Source organism: Mesoplodon bidens, assembly GCF_964165515.1.
Source record: "Mesoplodon bidens genome assembly, chromosome: 2".
In the NCBI taxonomy this organism is placed as follows: domain Eukaryota; kingdom Metazoa; phylum Chordata; class Mammalia; order Artiodactyla; family Ziphiidae; genus Mesoplodon; species Mesoplodon bidens.
Window position 1 is genome coordinate 26,170,461 of NC_138177.1, and position 19,707 is coordinate 26,190,167.

At 50.5% G+C, this 19,707-nt stretch overlaps 1 protein-coding gene across 4 annotated transcripts in view; it reads left to right on the forward strand.

Annotated features, from left to right (window-relative positions):
* RCSD1 (RCSD domain containing 1) overlaps positions 1-19,707 on the forward strand; it is a 67,460-nt gene that overhangs the window by 40,216 nt on the left and 7,537 nt on the right. For all 4 annotated transcript variants that reach the window (XR_014015112.1, XR_014015113.1, XM_081225037.1 and 1 more), the window contains exons 2-6: positions 6,393-6,494; positions 7,652-7,741; positions 11,693-11,764; positions 15,312-15,515; positions 18,479-19,105. Coding sequence is in view for 2 of the 4 variants with exons in the window: in XM_081225037.1 (XP_081081163.1) it covers positions 6,393-6,494; positions 7,652-7,741; positions 11,693-11,764; positions 15,312-15,515; positions 18,479-19,105 (1,095 nt within the window). In the remaining 2 variants the exon portion in view is untranslated. The remainder of the gene's footprint in view (positions 1-6,392; positions 6,495-7,651; positions 7,742-11,692; positions 11,765-15,311; positions 15,516-18,478; positions 19,106-19,707) is intronic.

Here is a 19,707-nt window from a genome sequence, read left to right on the forward strand (position 1 = left end):
TCAAAGTTTTGTTTCCAGCCTGGACACCTCCCCTGAACTCAAGACTTGGGTATATATTCAACTCCCTCCACTGCATCTCAACGTGGATGTCTAATAGGAATTAGGATTGCGCTGTTATCCCTAGGGTAACTTGTTCCGTTGATCAAAACTTTGGATCAATAAGTGGTATTATACTTTGGCTTGTAGGCCTGGGTTTTAATCACTCGGAGGGTTTTTTGTACTCCGAGGTCACCCCAACCGAGACTGTCAACCCATATAAAACGTTGTTATCCTTAGTGGTTTGGGTTTGTGATTTTTGGGTTGATTAATTGAAGCTCCATAGGGTCTTCTCGTCTTATTTTATTATCCCTGCCTCTTCACGGGGAGGTCAATTTCACTGATTGAAAGTAAGAGACAGTGGAAACCTCGTGTGGCCATTCATACAAGTCCTTATTTAGAGAACAAGTGATTATGCTACCTTTGCACGGTCAGGATACCGCGGCCATTTAACGATTGTCACTGGGCAAGCAGTGCCTCTAATACTGGTTATGCTAGAGGTGATGTTTTTGGTAAACAGGCAGGGTTTGTGTTTGCCGAGTTCCTTTTACTTTTTTTAATCTTTCCTTAATCCTTTCCTTTAAACTTTCATGACCAAGAAAGAAAGAGCTGTTCACTCCCCATATACCCTCACCCACATCTCTCTCTCCAACAAGCCTTCCCCGACCCAGGAAAAAATACCCCCATGCATCCTGTTGTCCACGTCCAACATCTAGGAGTCCTCCTTGATGGCCCTATTTCCCTTACTTCCCACACCCAGTGCATCAGTAATTCCTAGACATCCTACCTCCAGATCCACCCCCTCTCACCATCTGCTGCTACAAGCCTGGTCTACTCCACCATCGCTGCCCAGCTGGAGCACTGCCAGAACCTTCCTCCTGGTCCCCTCTGCTTCCACTCTCATCCATCCTCCACAGACAGCCTTTGGATGTGTAACTCAGGTCACATCCCTCCTCGAAACCCTCCAAATGAATAAAATACAAACTGCTGATTTTCCCCTTCCAGAACGAGTGTTGTTCATTTCACTTCCTAAAATAAAATTAAAAACCTAAAGAAAAAGGTTCCCATGGTCCTCGGGGCCTCACGCAGTGGGCCCCAGACTGCCTCTCATCCTTTGTCTCTCCTCCTGTCTCCTGGATGCAGCAGGTCCCTGCCACACCTCTCTTTTCCTCTGTCCCTCAGCCTTTGTTCTTCTCTGGGCTTTCTGCTCTGAACAGTTTTCTTCCCATCTTTTCCCCAGCTGGAATTCAACTCACATGACCCCTCCTCAGAGATGTCTGCCCACACCGCCATAGATAAAGTGCCCTATTTCCTCTTCTTCATGGCATTTAACACGTTATCTTACTTATCTGCCTCTGTGTTTACTGTTTGCTCCCCTTGCTGGAGTAACAGCAACTCCTTAAGGGCAAGAACTCTGTCTTGTTCACTGCTTTACCTCAGGGCCTAGGACAATAATGTTTACTGATGAGAGACTGAATAAGATGACTCTTGCAGTGAAAGTCTAGAGTTAATATAGCATGTCCGTGTGGAAAGAGATCTTTGGAATCCAGATAAGGCTGGTGCTGCACTTACTAACTTGAAGAGTGAGTTAGCAACTCTGGGCCATTTTCTGTTTGAGAAGAGGTGTTGTGAGAGTGGTAGAAAATGTATCAAGTGCTGTAAGGACAGTGCCTCCCCTATAGCAGCTGCTCTAAGTAGGTAGGTAAGTCAAATGGGCCAACCCGGTTCCTAGTCCATTGTCCTCTCCATCGTCCCCGGGTGGTAATGGTTAAACATTGGGGTGAATTGAAGATTTAAGGGTAAGGTAAGTGTAAAGGAAGACCCTGGAATCATTGTGGCATCCCAAAGAGGCTGTCTGTTGTTCCTTTTCAAATGATGGTTTAAGTATGGTTATATTAGAAGGGGGTAAGTGGTCTTAAAATCCACTACAGTTCTAGAAGAGCAAAGAAGCAAGCATACCTTATACTTTGAGGCTCTGGCTTGTCTCGCCTGTTTCTGGTGAGCAAGACAATCTTCCTTTTAGCTAAGAGCAGGGGTTCCTCCGCCCCCAGGCAGAGCCCTCTCACTGCTTCTCCCCCAAGCTGTAGATGAGGAGGCCTTCCCTGGTGCCTTGTTTCCCTAATCCGTGGCCCTGAGACTGGTAGATACTTAGACCTTGGACCAAGGAGGAGGATGGAGAAACAGGGGCAGAGCCAGGGAGGTACGTAGAGCCCGACTTGGGCCTGTACACAAAGGTTCAACTATGTGGATGGTCAGCGGCATCCAAATTGTATTTACTCAGCATGGCAACAGTGAGGGGGAAGTTCCATGCTGTCCAGACACAGGGGTTCCTCAGTTCTCAGAAGAAAGTCCCATAGAAAACAGAAAATAAACACCAGAGGTGATTTTCTTCTGGCCTCGGCAAAGTCACAGGAACCACAGGAGTGGTTTCCAAGCTTGCTGGCAGAGCCAGGCTAGAACGGTGGCAGTGAGGGCTTGGTAAGCAAGATCTGGGCCCAGGAAGATGGAATGGGGTCAGGGGGACTGCAGTCTGTAAAGATGAGGGTCAACTAAAGCAGGATGCAAAGGGGGATGAGTTCAGAAAACAGATTTAAGATGTGGAAACTGGCCCCAAGAAGAAAGGACCAGCTGAGGTCAAAACAGTGACCAAGACCCGGAATGTGGATGCAGGCGAGAGAGGGGTGAGTTTAGGGTATCAGTGACTCTGGGAGCAGGTGCCCAGGCCCTGACATCAGAACTGGGTTGGATGGGGGGAGGGGAAGAAAGCACCCTTCGAGGAGGACTTTCTGTGTTCCCGGCTCTATGTTCAACACTTAATGGACATCTTTGGAACAGAGAAAGAACTCTAAGTCCCAGAGAGGCTGGGGTGGGGGGTGAGTTCCCAGGAAATCTGGGGACTAGGCAGGGACATGGAAGTCATTCTCAGATCTAGGAACAGTCAAGGTGGGAGCAAGACCTTACCAAACCAGCCTCAGGGCTGAGACAGAGAGAGAGAGAGAGAGAGAACACATGCAAGCGAGCTATACGGAAGGAGACTCTCACCTGCCTGGGGCCAAGGTGGTGTGATGTTGAACCACTGGAGGAGGTCACTAGTGGTACCTGCTAGAATTGCAAGGCAGAAATCCAGGCAAAGCCTCAAACAGGCTGAGCCACAGTGCCTGTCCACGTCCAGAGCCATGCTTCTTCTGTACCTGTGTAACCCAGGGGCTTATAATAGTTTCACTATTTATATATCGCTTTACAGTTTTCAAAGCACCTTCACAAATTAGGCTACTTAACTGATGTCCATTGCTGCATTATCAGGCCGTGGGAGTCACATGTTTCACAGATTATTCTGTCTGGCTTCTGTGTGACTCTGGCTAAGCTACTTGCCCTCTCTGGGCTTCGATGTGCCCAGCTGAGAGGAGGCAACAATCAGTCATTCTTCTACAACACAGGATGAGAAGCATCTGGAGAGGTGCTGGTAGTGAGTGGATTTGCCAGGCTTCAGCAAGCTCTGGAGTCCATAGACATTCTAAAGAAAACCCATTCACTGGGCTCCAGGAAAACAAATTCAGACGTATTATAATCTTTCCTTCAACCCAGCTTTTAAGCCCTAAATGCTTCCAGAAGCCTTGTCATTCTCTCGCCCCTTGCCAAGCCTGGTTTTGAGACAGGGAAGTTAGGGAGGAGTTTCTGATTCCTGTACGGCTCTATTTTTATCTGGAATGTATCTTCCTGCACCGCCAGTGATTGGCGCCTTCGGGGCCGAGGGTAAAGTGCGCTGTCAGCAGGACCCGAGCAGTATATAGCAACGGACAGAGAGACTGAGCTGTTATGGGGGCGGGAAGTTAGACAGATGGACAAACTGATGGGCCCAGCATCTTTGCCAAGAGCAGCTCAATTAATCACGAGGACAAGATGTTCGCCTCTGACCACGCCCAGCGTGACACATGTAGGGCACTAAACAGAGCAGGCACTGGGTTCCCCCCTCGTGCCAGCACTGTCGGGGACTCTGGCATCTTGAAGACAGGTGAATCCTTTTCCATCTTTATGTGAAATCAGCATCTGATGTTTAGGCTGGAATGAGAATAAACTTGACTTACAGCAGGAAGCAGTAAAGAGGGACCTGTCTTTTCCTCCAGAGCAGCCTGTTCGCAGATCCGAAGGTCTGTGGCCACTGTAGTTCTTTCCTATCTCTAAGCAAAGCCCCCTTCAAAAAGCTTGGCCCCCACATAACTTCACCCGAGGCGGTGGGGGGCGGCCGTGTGCGCCTCGCCTGCTCCAGGGTCAGCATCACGGTGTGACCAGCGACGTTTCCTTTGGAGAGAGCACCCAAGTAAGAAAGCTTGGAGACACTTCTAGTGCAAAAAGGAGGGCCTAGGAAGTGTATGTGAGTGTGTGTGTGTGTGTATGAGAGAGAGAGAGAGAGTGTGTGTGTGTGTGTGTGTGTGTGGTGTACAGGGATGCAAGCTTGCAGCTGGAGCGGAGCATGCTTGGTCTTTGTAGGCCATGAGCCCCTTGGAAAGACAGAAATGGACTTTCTCGGGCAAACTGCTACCCAGTTCCTCCCAGTTTCAGGCTAGACGTGGGCAGAGGGAGTTTGCAGTCTGTGTATGAAATGCCATCGCCATGGTCACCAAAAAGCAAAGCCAAATGTCTCTGAGACTGGACATTTAAAAAACATTATTAGGGGCTTCCCTGGTGGTGCAGTGGTTGAGAGTCCGCCTGCCGATGCAGGGAACACAGGTTCGTGCCCCGGTCCGGGAGGATCCCACATGCCGCGGAGCGGCTGGGCCCATGAGCCATGGCCACTGAGCCTGCGCGTCCGGAGCCTGTGCTCCGCAGTGGGAGAGGCCACAACAGTGAGAGGCCCGCATACCGCAAAAAAAAAAAAAAAATTATTAAAACTGTGGTTCCATAGGCCGCATGTAACAAGGCAGAAGTGAGGGGGTTGTTTCCAGTGCTTACTGACTCACCGTATGAGTCTTGGTGACAAATGGCACATGGGAGTGAACAGTGGCCAGGGTGCATCTTGGCCTCTTCAGGGGGCCTAGAGGCACCTTGGGGGAGGGAAGGCCACAGGAAACCAATGGTTGCACTGGGGGTAGAGCAGGGGCATGGTAACCAGCTGGTCACCAGTTTGCAGAAAGCTCACAGCAGAAAGGAACAGAATAGTAAAAGGGGTGAGTCTCTCTCAGTGAGGACACTGTAGAGAACAGTAATGCAATATGCAAATCCCTAGAACTGAAGTCATTACAGGGTTCTTGGAAGGAAAGACCCCGTTGCCTGTAGTAATAATAACCCTTCTAAAGCTCTTCTTATGTCCTGGGCCCTGTCCTCACACTTTAGATGTATAGTCAGTCATTTAATCCACAGAAAAACCTTGTGAGTGATGTGCTACTGTTATCCCTGTCAAGGTACAGAAAGGTAAAATCATTTGCCCAAGGTCACTGAGCTAGGGAGATGGAGTGACTCAGGGGTCGAATCCAGATAGTCTGGTTCTCATCGCCGTGCTACTTATGTTATTTGAATATTTTCTGAACATTTCTATGCCCAAGGCACTCAATTAAGTAGGGGAAACAAGACACAAAAATACTTGTCAAAAGTTCAATCAAGGGGCTTTCCTGGTGGCACAGTGGTTAAGAATCCACCTGCCAATGCAGGGGACACGGGTTCGAGCCCTGGTCCGGGAAGATCCCACATGCCGCGGAGCAACTAAGCCCGTGCGCCACAACTACCGAGCCTGCGCTCTAGAGCGACAACTATGGAGCCCGCGTGCCCTGGAGCCCGTGCTCTGCAACAAGAGAAGCCACCATAATGAGAAGTCTGCTCATCGCAACGAAGAGTAGCCCCCGCTCGCCGCAACTAGAGAAAGCCCGCGCGCAGCAGCGAAGACCTGACGCAGCCAAAATAAATAAATAAATAAAAGCATTAGATACATTTACAGGCCTCTCTCTCCAGTGCATTTTGCCAGCCTACAGTTTTCGAAGCCTCATGTGACAAGGGGAAGACGCTGTCACCGATAGAGCCCTCTCCGGGCTGGATCTCCCTGGGATGAGGAACTGGCCTTGTCCTGCCTCCCAGATCCCTGGGTGCCCTAACCTCCACCCCCAGGGCAACACCAAGTTTTATTCCTTTCCAGATCCCCAGAGCCACACCCAGGGCCAAGGACACTATAAACATTTACTAAATGCAGTTGACTGAATGGGTTTTTTACATCTTTGAATGCAGGAGCCAATTGCAAAACGCTGTTAAAAGACCTCACTGTCGCCGCATCCCTGCTTGTGGCCACCTTGTGTGGCACCCAGTGCTGATGCTCAGCAGTGCCAAGTGCATATTTGCTGGTTCACTTTGGCTTCCCCTTGGTTTGCCAGGAAAGGCCGGCAGAGACCAACGCCAGTGTGGACGACTCAGCGCCCCCCTCGGTGGCCCAGCTGGCCGGGCGATTCAGGGAGCAGGCAGCCGCTGCAAAGGAGGTGAGTCAGGAGGCTTCAGAGCCCCTCTGCTGGGAGGGGGCTGGAGGAAGGAGAAGTCTGGGTCAGGCCCAGAGGAGAGGGAGGGAGGAGGCTTGGTAATTACCAAATTAGGAAGAGAAGCCAGAGAGGGGTCTCTCTGAATGTGAGGAATGTCGCCATGCTGCTGGGCCTGGGCAGGACCGTTCCCCACCAGAGTGAGGCTTACCCTGTGGCCAGGAGGGCTGCGAGCTGAAAGCCCTGCTGTTAGAGACGGGGGGTCTGGAACCCAGGGCTTGTCCACCTCAGTCGTCCACTGATAGAGACTTAGATCTTGCCCAGCTGTGCCAGGCCTGGACTGCTTCAGAATAAAGAAGTCCCCACACCAGGCTCCTCCCCGGAGCTTAGGAAGCTTAGGAATCCGGACGGAGCAAGGGTGGATTCCAGAAGGAGAATTGGGAAGAAAGAGAGGACGGAAAGGGCAGCACCTTCAGATAGGAAGCCAGGGATCAGGAAGGAAAGGGATGCGGTGACCAGTGGATTCTAGAATCCTGCTGGAGAGGACAGTGTCAAATGGGGCATTGCAGCATTGGAGAGATTTGGGCTAGATTTTCTTGAGTCCTACAGTCTGAGGAACTCCTTAGAAGTGAAATGAGGGAAGGGAACCCCAGTGTAGGGGGAGGTTTATCATGGCCCCTTGGTACAAACGAGAACGTAATTGTCATGCTTTTTTAGGTGCGTTCTGCGTTTTTATTTTCCCATCTGAAAAATCGGTCCATAATTTCAGACAGGATAGGAATGTCATAAAGGGTGAAGGAGATAGTATCGATCTAAGGTGCTGGCAGTGCTTAGAAGCTGGTTGTGGGTGTCATGGTGAGATGTGGCTTCAGGCAGGCCAGTGAATCACAAGTAAAAGAGGATGCTCCAGCAGGAAAGGACTGGGAGAGTCTGAAAAGGACTAGAGAGCCTGGAAGTCAAAATGGGTAGACAGTTCCCTAGAATGACTTTATAAAGTTAATGGCAGTCGCAAAGACATGCAATCCCTCCCTTCATTCTTCTCTCCACCAGACATCCCTAAACATTCCTAAAACCAGTTTCTACTTCCTTCCTCTTCCTCCCTGTTGCCTGATGAGCTCTCTCTCTTTTTCTCTCTGTGTGTCTGTCTGTCGCCCTCCCCCTAGACACCAGCCAGTAAACCAACAAGAAGGAAACCACCCTGCTCCCTCTCTCTGTTCCCCCCCAGGGTAGAGCTGGGCCAGAATGGTGAAGAGGTAAGTGCTTCTGCTGCTGGGGGCTCAGAGGATGCTGGTTATGGATTTTCTTTCTCCTTTTTATAGGAAGAGGCACGCAATTCACATGTTTAGACTTGAAACCTGTGCAGGGAATTTCTCCATTTCAGATGCTGGGGCGAATGTCCTTAACGCTTCCTGAATCCTTTACTTTGAAAACGAGGTCCCTTCCTACCCCCTGTTACTGAGCCTCCTTTATGGTTTTCAAGGACAGGAGCACTATTTTTCAAGCCTGAGCATTGCAGCCAAGAGAATGGGTCCATAGAGTATTACCACACCAGATTCAGGAGTCATGAAAGTCATGTTTGACTCCCAGGTCTGACTGATACGATCTTCCATGTGTGCAAGGCATCTGGAAAGAGGGCTGCATTCACATAAAGCAGAACTGCAGTGTGAGAGAGTCGTGGGTTTCTGTGGTATCTTGAAAAGGCTGGCTATTGTTCTGGATCACTGAAAGAGAACCAGAGCACACAGGAGGCCTCATTACCCTCAGATATAAATAGCCAATGTTACCAACATAATAAAGGCTCTGGTATCATAGATCATAGCCAGCAATGGATTCCCGGCCTGCATGTTCACCTACCCTTACTTATCTAATTGTAGCTGTAAGAGCAACTTGTCCACACCCTCCCAGGAACCCATGAACCTTCACTGTGGTCGTGGTCCCCACCAGAAATGGATTAGCATATTCTCTTGTCCAGCCTGGGAGGCCAACCCCAAAATAGAGCAAGCAAGCCAAAGACAGTCCAATTCCCACATCCCAACTGCGATACCTCTTTCCACCGCTTCCTTTTTGGGCGCCAGCATCCTGACGACAGACACTGGATAGCCATGTGGACTTGGGCAACGCCCTTGGTGTCTACATTTTCTCATTTATAAAGTGAAGCATTTGGAGTCGATCAACGGTTTTCAAACCTTTTTGGCAACCCAAGGCATATGAGCAGAAGCCCATCAGATAAAGCAGAAACTCAGAGCTGCTCTCAACCAAGTGGGAAGGGGGTGGGGCCCCCCATATGCTCTGAGAATACTCCCCCCCAAAACTGGACAGGGGTTTTCTGGGATGAGAATGCCCCAAGAAGCCCAGTTTAAAAAAACACTACGTTTTTGTTGGGGTCTCCTCAGGTGCTAACATCATGATTCTGACCCCATCTTCGTGGGGTCATCAGCCAGCATTCCGACCAAAGCCATACCAACAACTTCTCTTTACTGAGGGTGAACTTCTCCTGTGACCTTCACCCTGAGGGCTTGGAGCCTGTGTTAGACAATAGGCTGAGGCTGTGGCCACTAGGTGCCTACCGTGAGGCTGCCCCCTGATGACCTGGACTCAGCCCCAGAGAAGTCACTGCACTGCCCCTGCTTCCTTTTTTGTAAAACGGGACAAGAACACTAACCAGACATGATGGGGGCCAGATGGGGACTTTTATCCCCTGGATAAAAGTGGAGGGAGTTCAGCGGCTCTGGGAGAAATACGTTTACATGTTCCATCCCATGGGGCACCACCAGCAGCTAAATGGCATGTAATAGCCAAAGGCTGGATGAATGGGCAGGTGGATTTAAGAGGGAAGGTCCCGCATGGAGTGACAGGCTGCTTTCACACGGGAAGGACGTTGCTTCCAGAGATCAGTGACTTTTTGTCACGAGCTTGAAATTCACATAAAAATAAAACGAGCAGCCAGCTCTGTCTGGCTGGGTTAGAAAATTGTGGAGGCTGCTGCTACAGTTCTCCTTCTGGACTCCCATGGCACAGCCTGCAGGAGCCCTAGTGCCGGGAGCCTTGGGGGCCTGGGAAGGCCTCAGTCAGGCTACCCCTCGGTTCCCAATGCACAGTGCCGGAGAGGGTCTTTCCATCCCTTCTTCATCCCTGCCCCCTCCCTATGCCTGCACAGGCCTGAGACGGTGGAGCCAGCCCCTGCCGACAGGGTATCCTGGCGTTGCCCCTCTCTGGAGGACCCACCCAAAAGAGTGTTTAATATGGCCACTGAGCCTGCCTTGCCTGCCCACAGAAGGGCTGGAAAACAGTTCCATCTGAAAAATCTGGTCATTATTCTAGACATTATAGGAATGTCATATATGGACATATATACATACATAAAGAGAGATGTCAGGCTGACTTTTCTCCACCAACTGTATGAGCGGCGGCCACTTGTTAAAACAGTAAAGAGCTGCTTGTTAAACAGTAAAGGAAATACTGCCACCTGCAGCCGTTCCCAGGAATGGCATCGGTGGCTCTTTTGGATTCTTCCTGCTTTGCAGTTCGACTCAAATCAACAAGGATTTTGTAGGACGTGAGCTGGGTTCCCAGCACTGTCCTATGATGAAAGGGCTGTGTTTATTGAATTTTCACTCTCTTCAGAAGATACTAGTCAGTTGCAGAAGAGAATAAAGTATTACATAAAGTGAGCTTTGTCAGCACAATTGTTGCTGCAGTTCCTAAACAGTATCTTCAGAAACGCGGCCTCATATGAACTTTCACTGTAAAGCCCAGAAATTAAGGACACCTGAGGTTGGGCTGGAAGCTCTTTGTTCTCACGGTGGACACAAGGCTCCTTGAAAGACTGACTGCTCTGGAAATATGTCTGATGGTGTAAACTCATGGAGCCAGAGGCACCTGAGAGCTGGAGGAGGCCTTAGAATCGTTTATTCCAACCCACCCACCTGCCTGGGTCTTGGCCGGGGAGGCTGAGGCCGGGGCAGCCATCCATCTAGCTCTTGTCAAAGCCGGAGTTAGCAGGGGCTGGGGAAGGGAGCTCCTGAGTCCCAGCCAGTGGCTGCCCCACGCTCCAGCACCTCCCCCGCAATGCTGGGCCTTAAAAAGGTCACAGGGAGTTCAGTTGAATGAGTCTGTCTCCTTCCAATCATCTCACTCAATAACTATCTCAGAATATTTATAAGAAATTGTGTTACTCTTCTTATGATTCAAGTAAATTAGCACATGGGTGCAAGGAGCAGGGTCCCCAGACTATAGGAAAATCTGCTCTGGTCTCTGTCCGACAACGTGGAAGTCATCTTTTTCATCATCAGCAGCAGCACTGTCACCATTCCTACCTGTTGAGGATCAATATAGCTGTGGAACTAGAATCAAGTTGTAGGGATTTTACACAAAACAGGAAGGAGTCAATCTTTTTAGATAATATAAAATCCAAAGACAGGCAAGATTCCTGACAATACATTCATCACAAAAATATCCCAACTAACAGAACATATATATGGGGGTGTGTGTGTGTGTATATATATATATATATATATATATATATATATATATATATGCACAATATATCTCAGACATTGACCACTTTCAGAGGGCAGGCGCTCAATCATATTCATTTTTATGTAACCAACACAATGCCTGGAATGTAGGAGATACTCAATAAATGTCTGTTTAATCAAAATGAATAGTCAGTGTTTTAGAATATGATCATTTATAAACAACCCTATTGGTGGGGTTTTCCAAAATATTATTAGTTTAAGGGAAGAATTTCAAGTTACCTCTGTCAGGTTTCACTCCAGCTCTGTGGTTTCTTATGTTTATGACAAAGAGAATGGATGGTCACTGTGCCCTTTCTCTTTGAAATCCCCTCCAATTGTTGGCTTACGTTGTTGAAGGCCATGAGGTGAAGATCTTGTCTGCCTCAGACATAGTCTGTTCCCTCATAATGACCATGAAGGCATTCTTCCTGGAACAGGAGGCCGTCCTGCCTGCTCTGATCCATAGATTCAAGTGGTCTTGTTAGTGGTAGGGTGAGGGAGAGGGGAAGGGGAGTCTGCCACGCCCAGGACCTCAGGAGGTAAGGGAGCTCCTGAAGCTAAGTGATGAGGTGGTAAAACCAACGTTTTCTCCTCCTCTTATTCCAACTGTGGCTTCTGGGCTCCAGCCAGAGCCCCACCTCCCTTCACCTCACTCACTTGCTTGTTTTGGTCCATTTGCTTTTGTAGAAGTCACCGCCCAATGCAAACCACCCTCCTAAAGTCAAGGTGAAGAGCTCGCCTCTGATCGAGAAGCTCCAGGTAAGTTCAGAATCGATGCTACCTCCTATCCAACCCCCTCTCTTATCCAACATTTGCATGTCTTTGGGGCTCCTAGGGTAGTCCCAGATGTCACCTGGACAGTTGACCTCCGATAACCAGCTAGTGATCAAATTGCCCTGAAGGATGAGGGGCTCTACCTGGGGGCAAAATGCTAAAATAAGGACCCTATCAAACAGGAGCTCATGTCATTAGTACCTAATGGAGATTGAGGATAATCAGATGCCTCAAGAGTCTCATGGGAAAGGATGTTATACACAAGAAACACTCCAGGAATAGCCAAGTCCTTTCCATGGCCTGAATGCAAGCCACAAACCGTTTCAGCTTTACACAGGGCTGAAATTCAGGTGCTAGTCATTACACCACTACAGCCAAGTTCATTGTTTGGAAAGCATTCCATCCTACCTCGCCACCTTATACATCCAGAGCCCTCACCACTGTGCCCACAGTGGGGCTGGCTTTCCCGGGAGTGTAAATGAAGTATATGACACTGCATTTGATCTCACAATCTTGTTGGGGAGACAAGGTTTTCACACATGATACAATAAAAGACATATAGGAGAGTAAACACTGGATATCTAAATTGTGGGTAACTATCTGACTCCTACTGCTCTAGACCAGGACTTTTTTTTTTTTTTCTTGCGGTACGCGGGCCTCTCACTGTTGTGGCCTCTCCCCTTGCGGAGCACAGGCTCCGGACGTGCAGGCTCTGGACGTGCAGGCTCAGCGGCCATGGCTCACGGGCCCAGCCGCTCCACGGCATGTGGGATCTTCCCGGACCGGGACACGAACCCGTGTCCCCTGCATCGGCAGGCGGACTCTCAACCACTGCACCACCAGGGAAGCCCTAGACCAGGACTTTTTACCTCTGTGTTATTTGGGCTGGTAAATTTTGTTGCAGGGGCTGCCTTGTACACTGCAAGATGCTTTAGCAGCATCCTTGGTCCCTATCCACTAGATGCCAGCAGCACTCTTCAGTAAACTGTGACAAAGAAAAATGTCCCTAGGCATTGCCAAATGTCTCCTGGAGACAAAATCATCCCCCTGCCCCCTACCCCCGCTGAGAACCACTGCAGTAAAATTTTAGAGCAGGAAGACAGTCAAGTGGGCAGGAGTAATTAACAAATGCTTTAGGAAATACTTATTTCCTGAGTCAGTCCTTAAGAATAGCGGCTGGAAAGGAGGGAGGAAGGTACTCCTGGTGTGGGAACAGCATGAGCTAAAGCACAGAGGAGGGACAGGCATGATATATCTGGGTGGGGCCTGTAGAAGATGCTCCAGCTTTCACCGCATCTCTGTGCATCCACCTAGGAGAACAACAAGGCTCTCCTGCACTAGATCCTCCCCTCTGGGTCCAACTAATAAAATTGGCTCGTCTACCTTGTTCTGAAGCCATTATTAGCGGTGTGTCAAGACAAGGAGCCACAGCCTCTGCAGTTCCCAGCTATGTGAGAGACCAGGGATTTGGCCCCAGCCTGATTTGGGGTTAAGGGAAGCATCTCTGGTTTGGGTTATGAGCCTACCTCATGGTGGGGGGGGGAGTCTCCCCTGAAGTTTAATTCATACTGAGAAGCCCTGATCCCACCCCAGCTGCAGGGAGGGAGTGGGCTGCCCATCTGCTGTAGGAGGCTGCAAGGCTCCCATATACATAACAGGGGTCTCTCAGAAGGGACCCCAGAACTCAGACATTCCCTCCTAGCAGCCATCCAAAGGGTGTAGCCAAGAACCCCTACCTCTGTCTCCCGGCAGCCTACCACAGACCTCATCTAAGTGCCAGAAGTTAGTTTGCAAGTGCTGTGTACCCTGCAGTCTTGGTCTTATTCCGCTTTCTAGTCATTAATAGGCCTCTTTGGGAAGCATCGCAACCTGAGAATGAGGTTTTAGTCTCTAATGGTTTAATCTCATGGAGAATGTCAGCGACAGTATATAATTTGGCCAAATCCCATAGGAACCTTACTTTGTTGGAAATACGTGGGGAAAGAACTAAGAAGTGCATCATCAGCTTCATTTTGCTTCTAAGTATTCTATTGGATGAGTTAGGAACTATGATTTTTCTTCACTAGAATAGTCCATAATTCAAAGTTCAAGTTTTCCGCTGGCTAGAAAGACCCATTTTATTTGCAAGCAGTCTTACAGAGGGAATGTCCCAGCTTGACCCTGAGAGGGCAGGAAGACCTCCTTTAATGCCCACTTAATATCCCCTCTGCCCTGAAGCCCTCTGAGCCATCCTAGCACACCATCTCCCACAGCCTCTGTGGTCCAAACCTGTCTCTTTGTACCTGCAACATGCTGCTTTTAGACAGGGCGTGGGCTCACACTGTTGCTATTTAACTTTTATATTTTTAATTGGATAATGACACAATCTTGTCTATATTATAAGTTCTTTCTTAAAATCACAATTTAAATACTAACATCGTCCTAAAAATGTGTAATGTTCTATACTGTGCAAGTCCTAAAGTACATGTCGGAGTTCTCCAAAGTGACAGAGCCTCGTCTGGCAGGAGGGTGGCACTGAGGGGAGTCTGGAGGGAAAGGGTGTGAGTCGGGTAGTGGCAGGAGAGAGTAAGGGCACCAGATCATAAAAGACTCTAAAGGTCAGGCTCAGTTGATGGGACAAATAAAGACTCTGAGACACCGAAAGGCTACTGGACTCGCCGTAGGTCACACAGCTATTAAGTGAAAGAGGCAACATCTGGAGTTGGGTGTGTCTGCGTGGAGAGCATCATCTGCCCCTCAAGCCTGGTCCCTTCCCTTGGAGGCCTTGCTGCTGGCTCTCCTGCTCTGGAGGATGCAACTGCACAGTGATTTGGAAACGCAGAGGTCAGAGCAGGAGGAGCAAGAGCCCCTAGGTGGCGCTAGAGGACCCACGGCACTCACGTCCAGTCCCTCCGCAGACATCTGCACCACCACCTTCTCCGAGGCAGTCGGATAGATCTGGGACCACCGCCTCCTCCCCCACCAAACTCATGACTCCCTCAGGCCTCGGTTACCTTCGGGTAACCCCTCCCCTTTGCTTGCCCTCAAGGTTCATTTTGGTCTGGTTGCACCTGCACTGCAATGCTGCAAGTAGGGTCACACACTGGCATCTGCTCCGCTGGCTCCCCCCTGGAAAGGCGTGGTGGCCTGCTGTGTCCACCACTGTGGTCTACCGAGAGAGGCCCTGTACTTGGAGACTGAGGGACAAACAGACCTGGCTTGAATCCCAGGGCAGATTCCTTAAACACTTTGCTAATTTGTGCCATGAGAACAAAACTGAACATGTAGGGTGGTTGTAGATAGGAAAACTGCACATGCCCAGCAAAGAGTAGGCATCCAGTAAGTGGTAACTGCTCTTGACTCTGATGAGAAAGACGGGAAAGGGTGCTGACAGCATGAGATCCTGGTGCCTGCAGGTGCTGGCAGTTGCTATTCTGGCCTCTTTGTCTATAAATCGGGACTGTTCCAATGCATTTTTGCTGGATCAAATCAGTGCTTCCTGGGCATTATGGAATGCAGCCTGGGTTTGAAATTCCTCATCTTTTCTCTACAGGCCAATTTAGTCTTTGATCCAGCGGCCCTGCTGCCTGGGGCCTCACCCAAGAGTCCCGGACTCAAGGCCATGGTGTCACCATTTCACAGCCCGCCTTCTACCCCCAGCAGCCCTGGCGTGTGGTCTCGGGCCAGCGAGCCAGAGGAGGTGCCCGTCAGCTTTGACCAGCCTCCTGAAGGCACTCATCTGCCCTCTTACAATAAGGTAATATCTTGATCCTAAGTACTGTGGTGTGTCTGTGGAAATGCAGACACTGGGCAATCCTGAATCACCTCTACCCTGTTGTCCTGGAGAAAGAAGGACACTTCTGAGCTGTGGTAAGATGTGGGTTTTTTTGTTTTGTTTTGTTTTTGTGGTACGTGGGCCTCTCACCGTTGTGGCCTCTCCCGTTGCGGAGCACAGGCTCCAGACACACAGGCTCAGCGGCCATGGCTCACGGGCCCAGCCTCTCCGCGGAATGTGGGATCTTCCCGGACCGGGGCACAAACCCGTGTCCCCTGCATCGGCAGGCGGACTCTCAACCACTGCGCCACCAGGGAAGCCCAAGATGTGGTTTTTAACAAAGGAAATTTCTCCTCTTCCTGGCAAGTGATCCCTGAGCTAAGATCACCCTCTACCTCGCCTGCCTCTCTCATCCACTCTCCCTGTATCTGTGCCACTCACCTGAAAGACAGGTGCAGGGGATGGAGTGCTCCATCCTTTGTGGAGAGAGGGGCAGGAATTCAGTACTGATCCCAGCTGCACAGAGAGTTATGTCAAAAGCTGAAAACAAAAGCTAAAGACCTGATCAGCGACTCAGCAGAAGGGAGGGCAGGGTCACTATGTTGTCCTGTCCTGCCTTGATATGAATACTCCTAAGTGTCCCAGGATGGGTTCAAATCATTCTCACTGCATCTTGCCCCAGTTGAAGAATATCCAAATCGTTCCCTTTGCAAAAAGATGTATGGCAGCACTTGTTTCTGTAGATACTGCCCTATTACTTGTGTGTGTGATTTCATCAGATCCCTGCCCTACTAGAAGGAGGTAAGAATCAAGAGAATCAGAGGTACATACAGTCCCATACACTCAAAGCAGGTACTCGGCAAATTTGGACCAGAGCCACGCAGGGGCTAAGAATTAAAGGGCTCTTTTCTATTTTTTGGTTGCACTGCGGGCATGCGGGATCTTACTTTCCTGACCAGGGATCAAACCCACACCCCCTGCAGTGCAAGCGCAGAGTCTTAACCACTTGACCACCGGGGAAGTCCCTGAGTTAAAGGGCTCTGATGGCAGGAAAAGTTAAACGAATGTGACCTTAGAATTAAGGATGGAGAGAGCAGGGTCTTCTGGGCCCTTCCAGAGGATCCATCTAGGAAAGAGGTCAAATGTGTCGAAACAGGTAGGGCCCAAGGAAACAAAGTGGTGGCGAGGAGGTGATGGGGTAAGCTTGAGCCTGCTGGCTGGGCACAGAGTGGAGATCCTTCAGCCCAGGGCAATGGAGAGACCCCCGACAGCAGAGAGGAACCCAGGAGAGAGCCCTGTCTTCTCACAGGATGTCAGTGGGATGTAGAGGCAGGGAGGGAGGCTCTGCCACCTGATCACAGTACTGGGGGCTTTAGTCTGTGACTGCAGTAAGGGAGCAGGCAGGAGTATTTCTGAACCCTGCTGCCCATGAGGGCTGGGGCCTTGAGAGCCTGCAGGGCTAGCCTCACCATGGTCTCAGGAAAGTTCCTGGGAAGCCCTTTTAAAACCAAGTATTCAGGGCTTCCCTGATAGTGCAGTGGTTGAGAATCCGCCTGCCAGGCCAGGGAACAGGGCTTCCCTGATGGTGTAATGGTTGAGAATCCGCCTGCTAGTACAGGGGGACATAGGTTCGATCCCTGGTCTGGGAAGATCCCACATGCCGCAGAACAACTAAGCCTGTGCGTCACAACTACTAAAGCCTGTGCGTCACAACTACTAAAGCCTGTGCGCCTAGAGCCCGTGCTCCGCAACAAGAGAAGCCACTAAATAAATTTATTTTAAAAAAAAAAGTATTCATTCCAAACTTCTGAGACAACTAGGATTGACAAATACCAAAATGCAAATCAGTGAGAAAATAAGATTTAATTTGCACATAAATTTTTTTTTTTTTTTTTTTTTGCGGTACGCGGGCCTCTCACTGTTGTGGCCACTCCCGTTGCGGAGCACAGGCTCCGGACGCGCAGGCCCAGCAGCCACGGCCCACGGGCCCAGCCGCTCCGCGGCATGTGAGATCTTCCCGGACCGGGGCGCGAACCTGCGTCCCCTGCATCGGCAGGCGGACTCCCAACCGCTGCACCACCAGGGAAGCCCTGCACATAAATTTTTAAAGACACATCACTTGAGTAAAGTAGGACACCCACTATAAACATGCTCATTGAACTTCTGACAAAGTCCAGTGGACCCAGGTGAGGCCTGGTTCTGAGATTCACACACTTCCCAGAGAGAAAATAGTTTTCAGGCAGCTCTGCTGGGTGTTTCTAAGATATGGCTTCTGCTAGAGTTGGACCTCGCTGGAGAAAGCAAAGGATTCTGGCTGCTCAGCTCTCCCGGGGTTAGCCAGCTCTGGGGGGATGGGGCAGGGGGGGAAAGGAGGAAGTTGATCACCAGCTGTCCAGCTCCACACCCGTGAGGTCACGGTACCAGCCACCCACAGACCCCCAACCCTCTTTTCTGTTGGGTTCACCTTTGTCAAAGTAGAATCTTCAAAATGTTAAAACATGACTCTGATACAAAATAGAGAGAGATTTTGTTCAACTTGTTAATTTAGGAGGGACCCTGTAAGATGTAAAGCTCATTCAAAGAACTGGTTATTTATAAGCAATTAAAAAGGACAAATGTTAGAATAAAATTGCTAAGTTAGACACTGAACTGATTGTTATTTTACAGGCCAGTAAAATCTTAGGTTATCTTTTTTACTGGATAGACAGCATTTTCATCTTCACACACACAGAAAAGAATCTGCAGGTTACCGGGTAATACCACAGCCCCATAGGGCTCTAACCTATAATAAATAGCAAGCAATGGTACATCCTCCTAGAAAATCAAATGATCCTCAGGTGGGCTTGTGAAGCTGTGAGTGTGAGACTGACATTGAAAGAACATGCGCCCTCCCTTTTTGGCCTTTTTCACAGGTGTAGATCATTTTCCTTAACACTTTCTTGCAGGTGCGGACAAGGGGCTCCATAAAAAGGCGCCCTCCCTCCAGGCGATTCCGAAGGTCCCAGTCGGAGGACTGTGCGGACCTGGGGGGGCTCAGGGCCGAGGAGTCCTCCCAGGAGAATGGTGCCAAGGAAGAGAATGGGGACGAGGTGTTCCCAGCCAGGAGCAAGACCCCAGGATCCCCTCCTCTGAGGAGGACGCCCAGCAGGACAGAGAAGCAGGAGGAGAAAGGCAGGGCCTTGAGGGTAGCCCAGCAGCACGAAAAGGCCATGGGGAGCTCCGAGGAGGGGGCCAGCCGGCGTCCAGCCCGAGCCTCCAGCCCAGAGGCAGAGGACGGGGGTGGGAGCCCCAGGGAGGAGAAACCGGTTGAAAAGCCTACAGAGGTGAAGGAAAGGGCGGCCAGCGAAGAGGAGGAGCCTGGACAAAGGAGCCGAGACACAGAAGGGCTGGAGGAGGGAGCTGTGGGGGAGGAGACCCCCCAAAGCCCCCCTGGAGGAGGGGAGGGCGACCACAGTCCCGAGCAGGCAGCCGGCAAGGAAAAGCAAGATGAGGGGACCATCCTCGAGCCAGGCTGTGACCCTGGCACTGGTCATGCCCAGCCGGACACTAGCAGTGAGGTCCCCAAGACGGAGGTAGGTGGCCTGGCTTGTCCCCCCGACCCGGACAGGGCAGGGCCAGCACATCCTATGTCCAATGCCCTGTTCCTTACATCCATCACCAATCAGCTGGGTGTGCAGTAACACAGGGACTGGATTGAGACGGGCTGTCACTGATGGGGAGGGGACAAAAGGACCAGAAAGGGAAGCGTGTCCTATGCTCTCTGCTTCTCGCTGCCTCGGGGTTCTGGTGCCCTTCTGGATGTGACTGAGGCCCACACACCGAGGCCTGCAGATGCAGCGTCCTGGACTGGGCTCGCTGCTGTGGGGCGTTCTGAGAGGAAAAGGGGGTGCTCCTTTCCATACAGAACTCACAGTAATAGTGCATGAGACCAGCAGCTCCTTGGGGTGCAGTAAAGAAAGCAGAACACGGCAATGGGCAGGGCTTCTCCTAGGGAAGCTTTTTCTTTTTTTCTTTTTTTTTTTTTTGGCATACGCGGGCCTCTCACTGCTGTGGCCTCTCCCGTTGCGGAGCACAGGCTCCGGACGCGCAGGCTCAGCGGCCATGGCTCACGGGCCCAGCCGCTCCGCTGCGTGTAGGATCTTCCCAGACCGGGGCATGAACCCGTGTCCCCTGA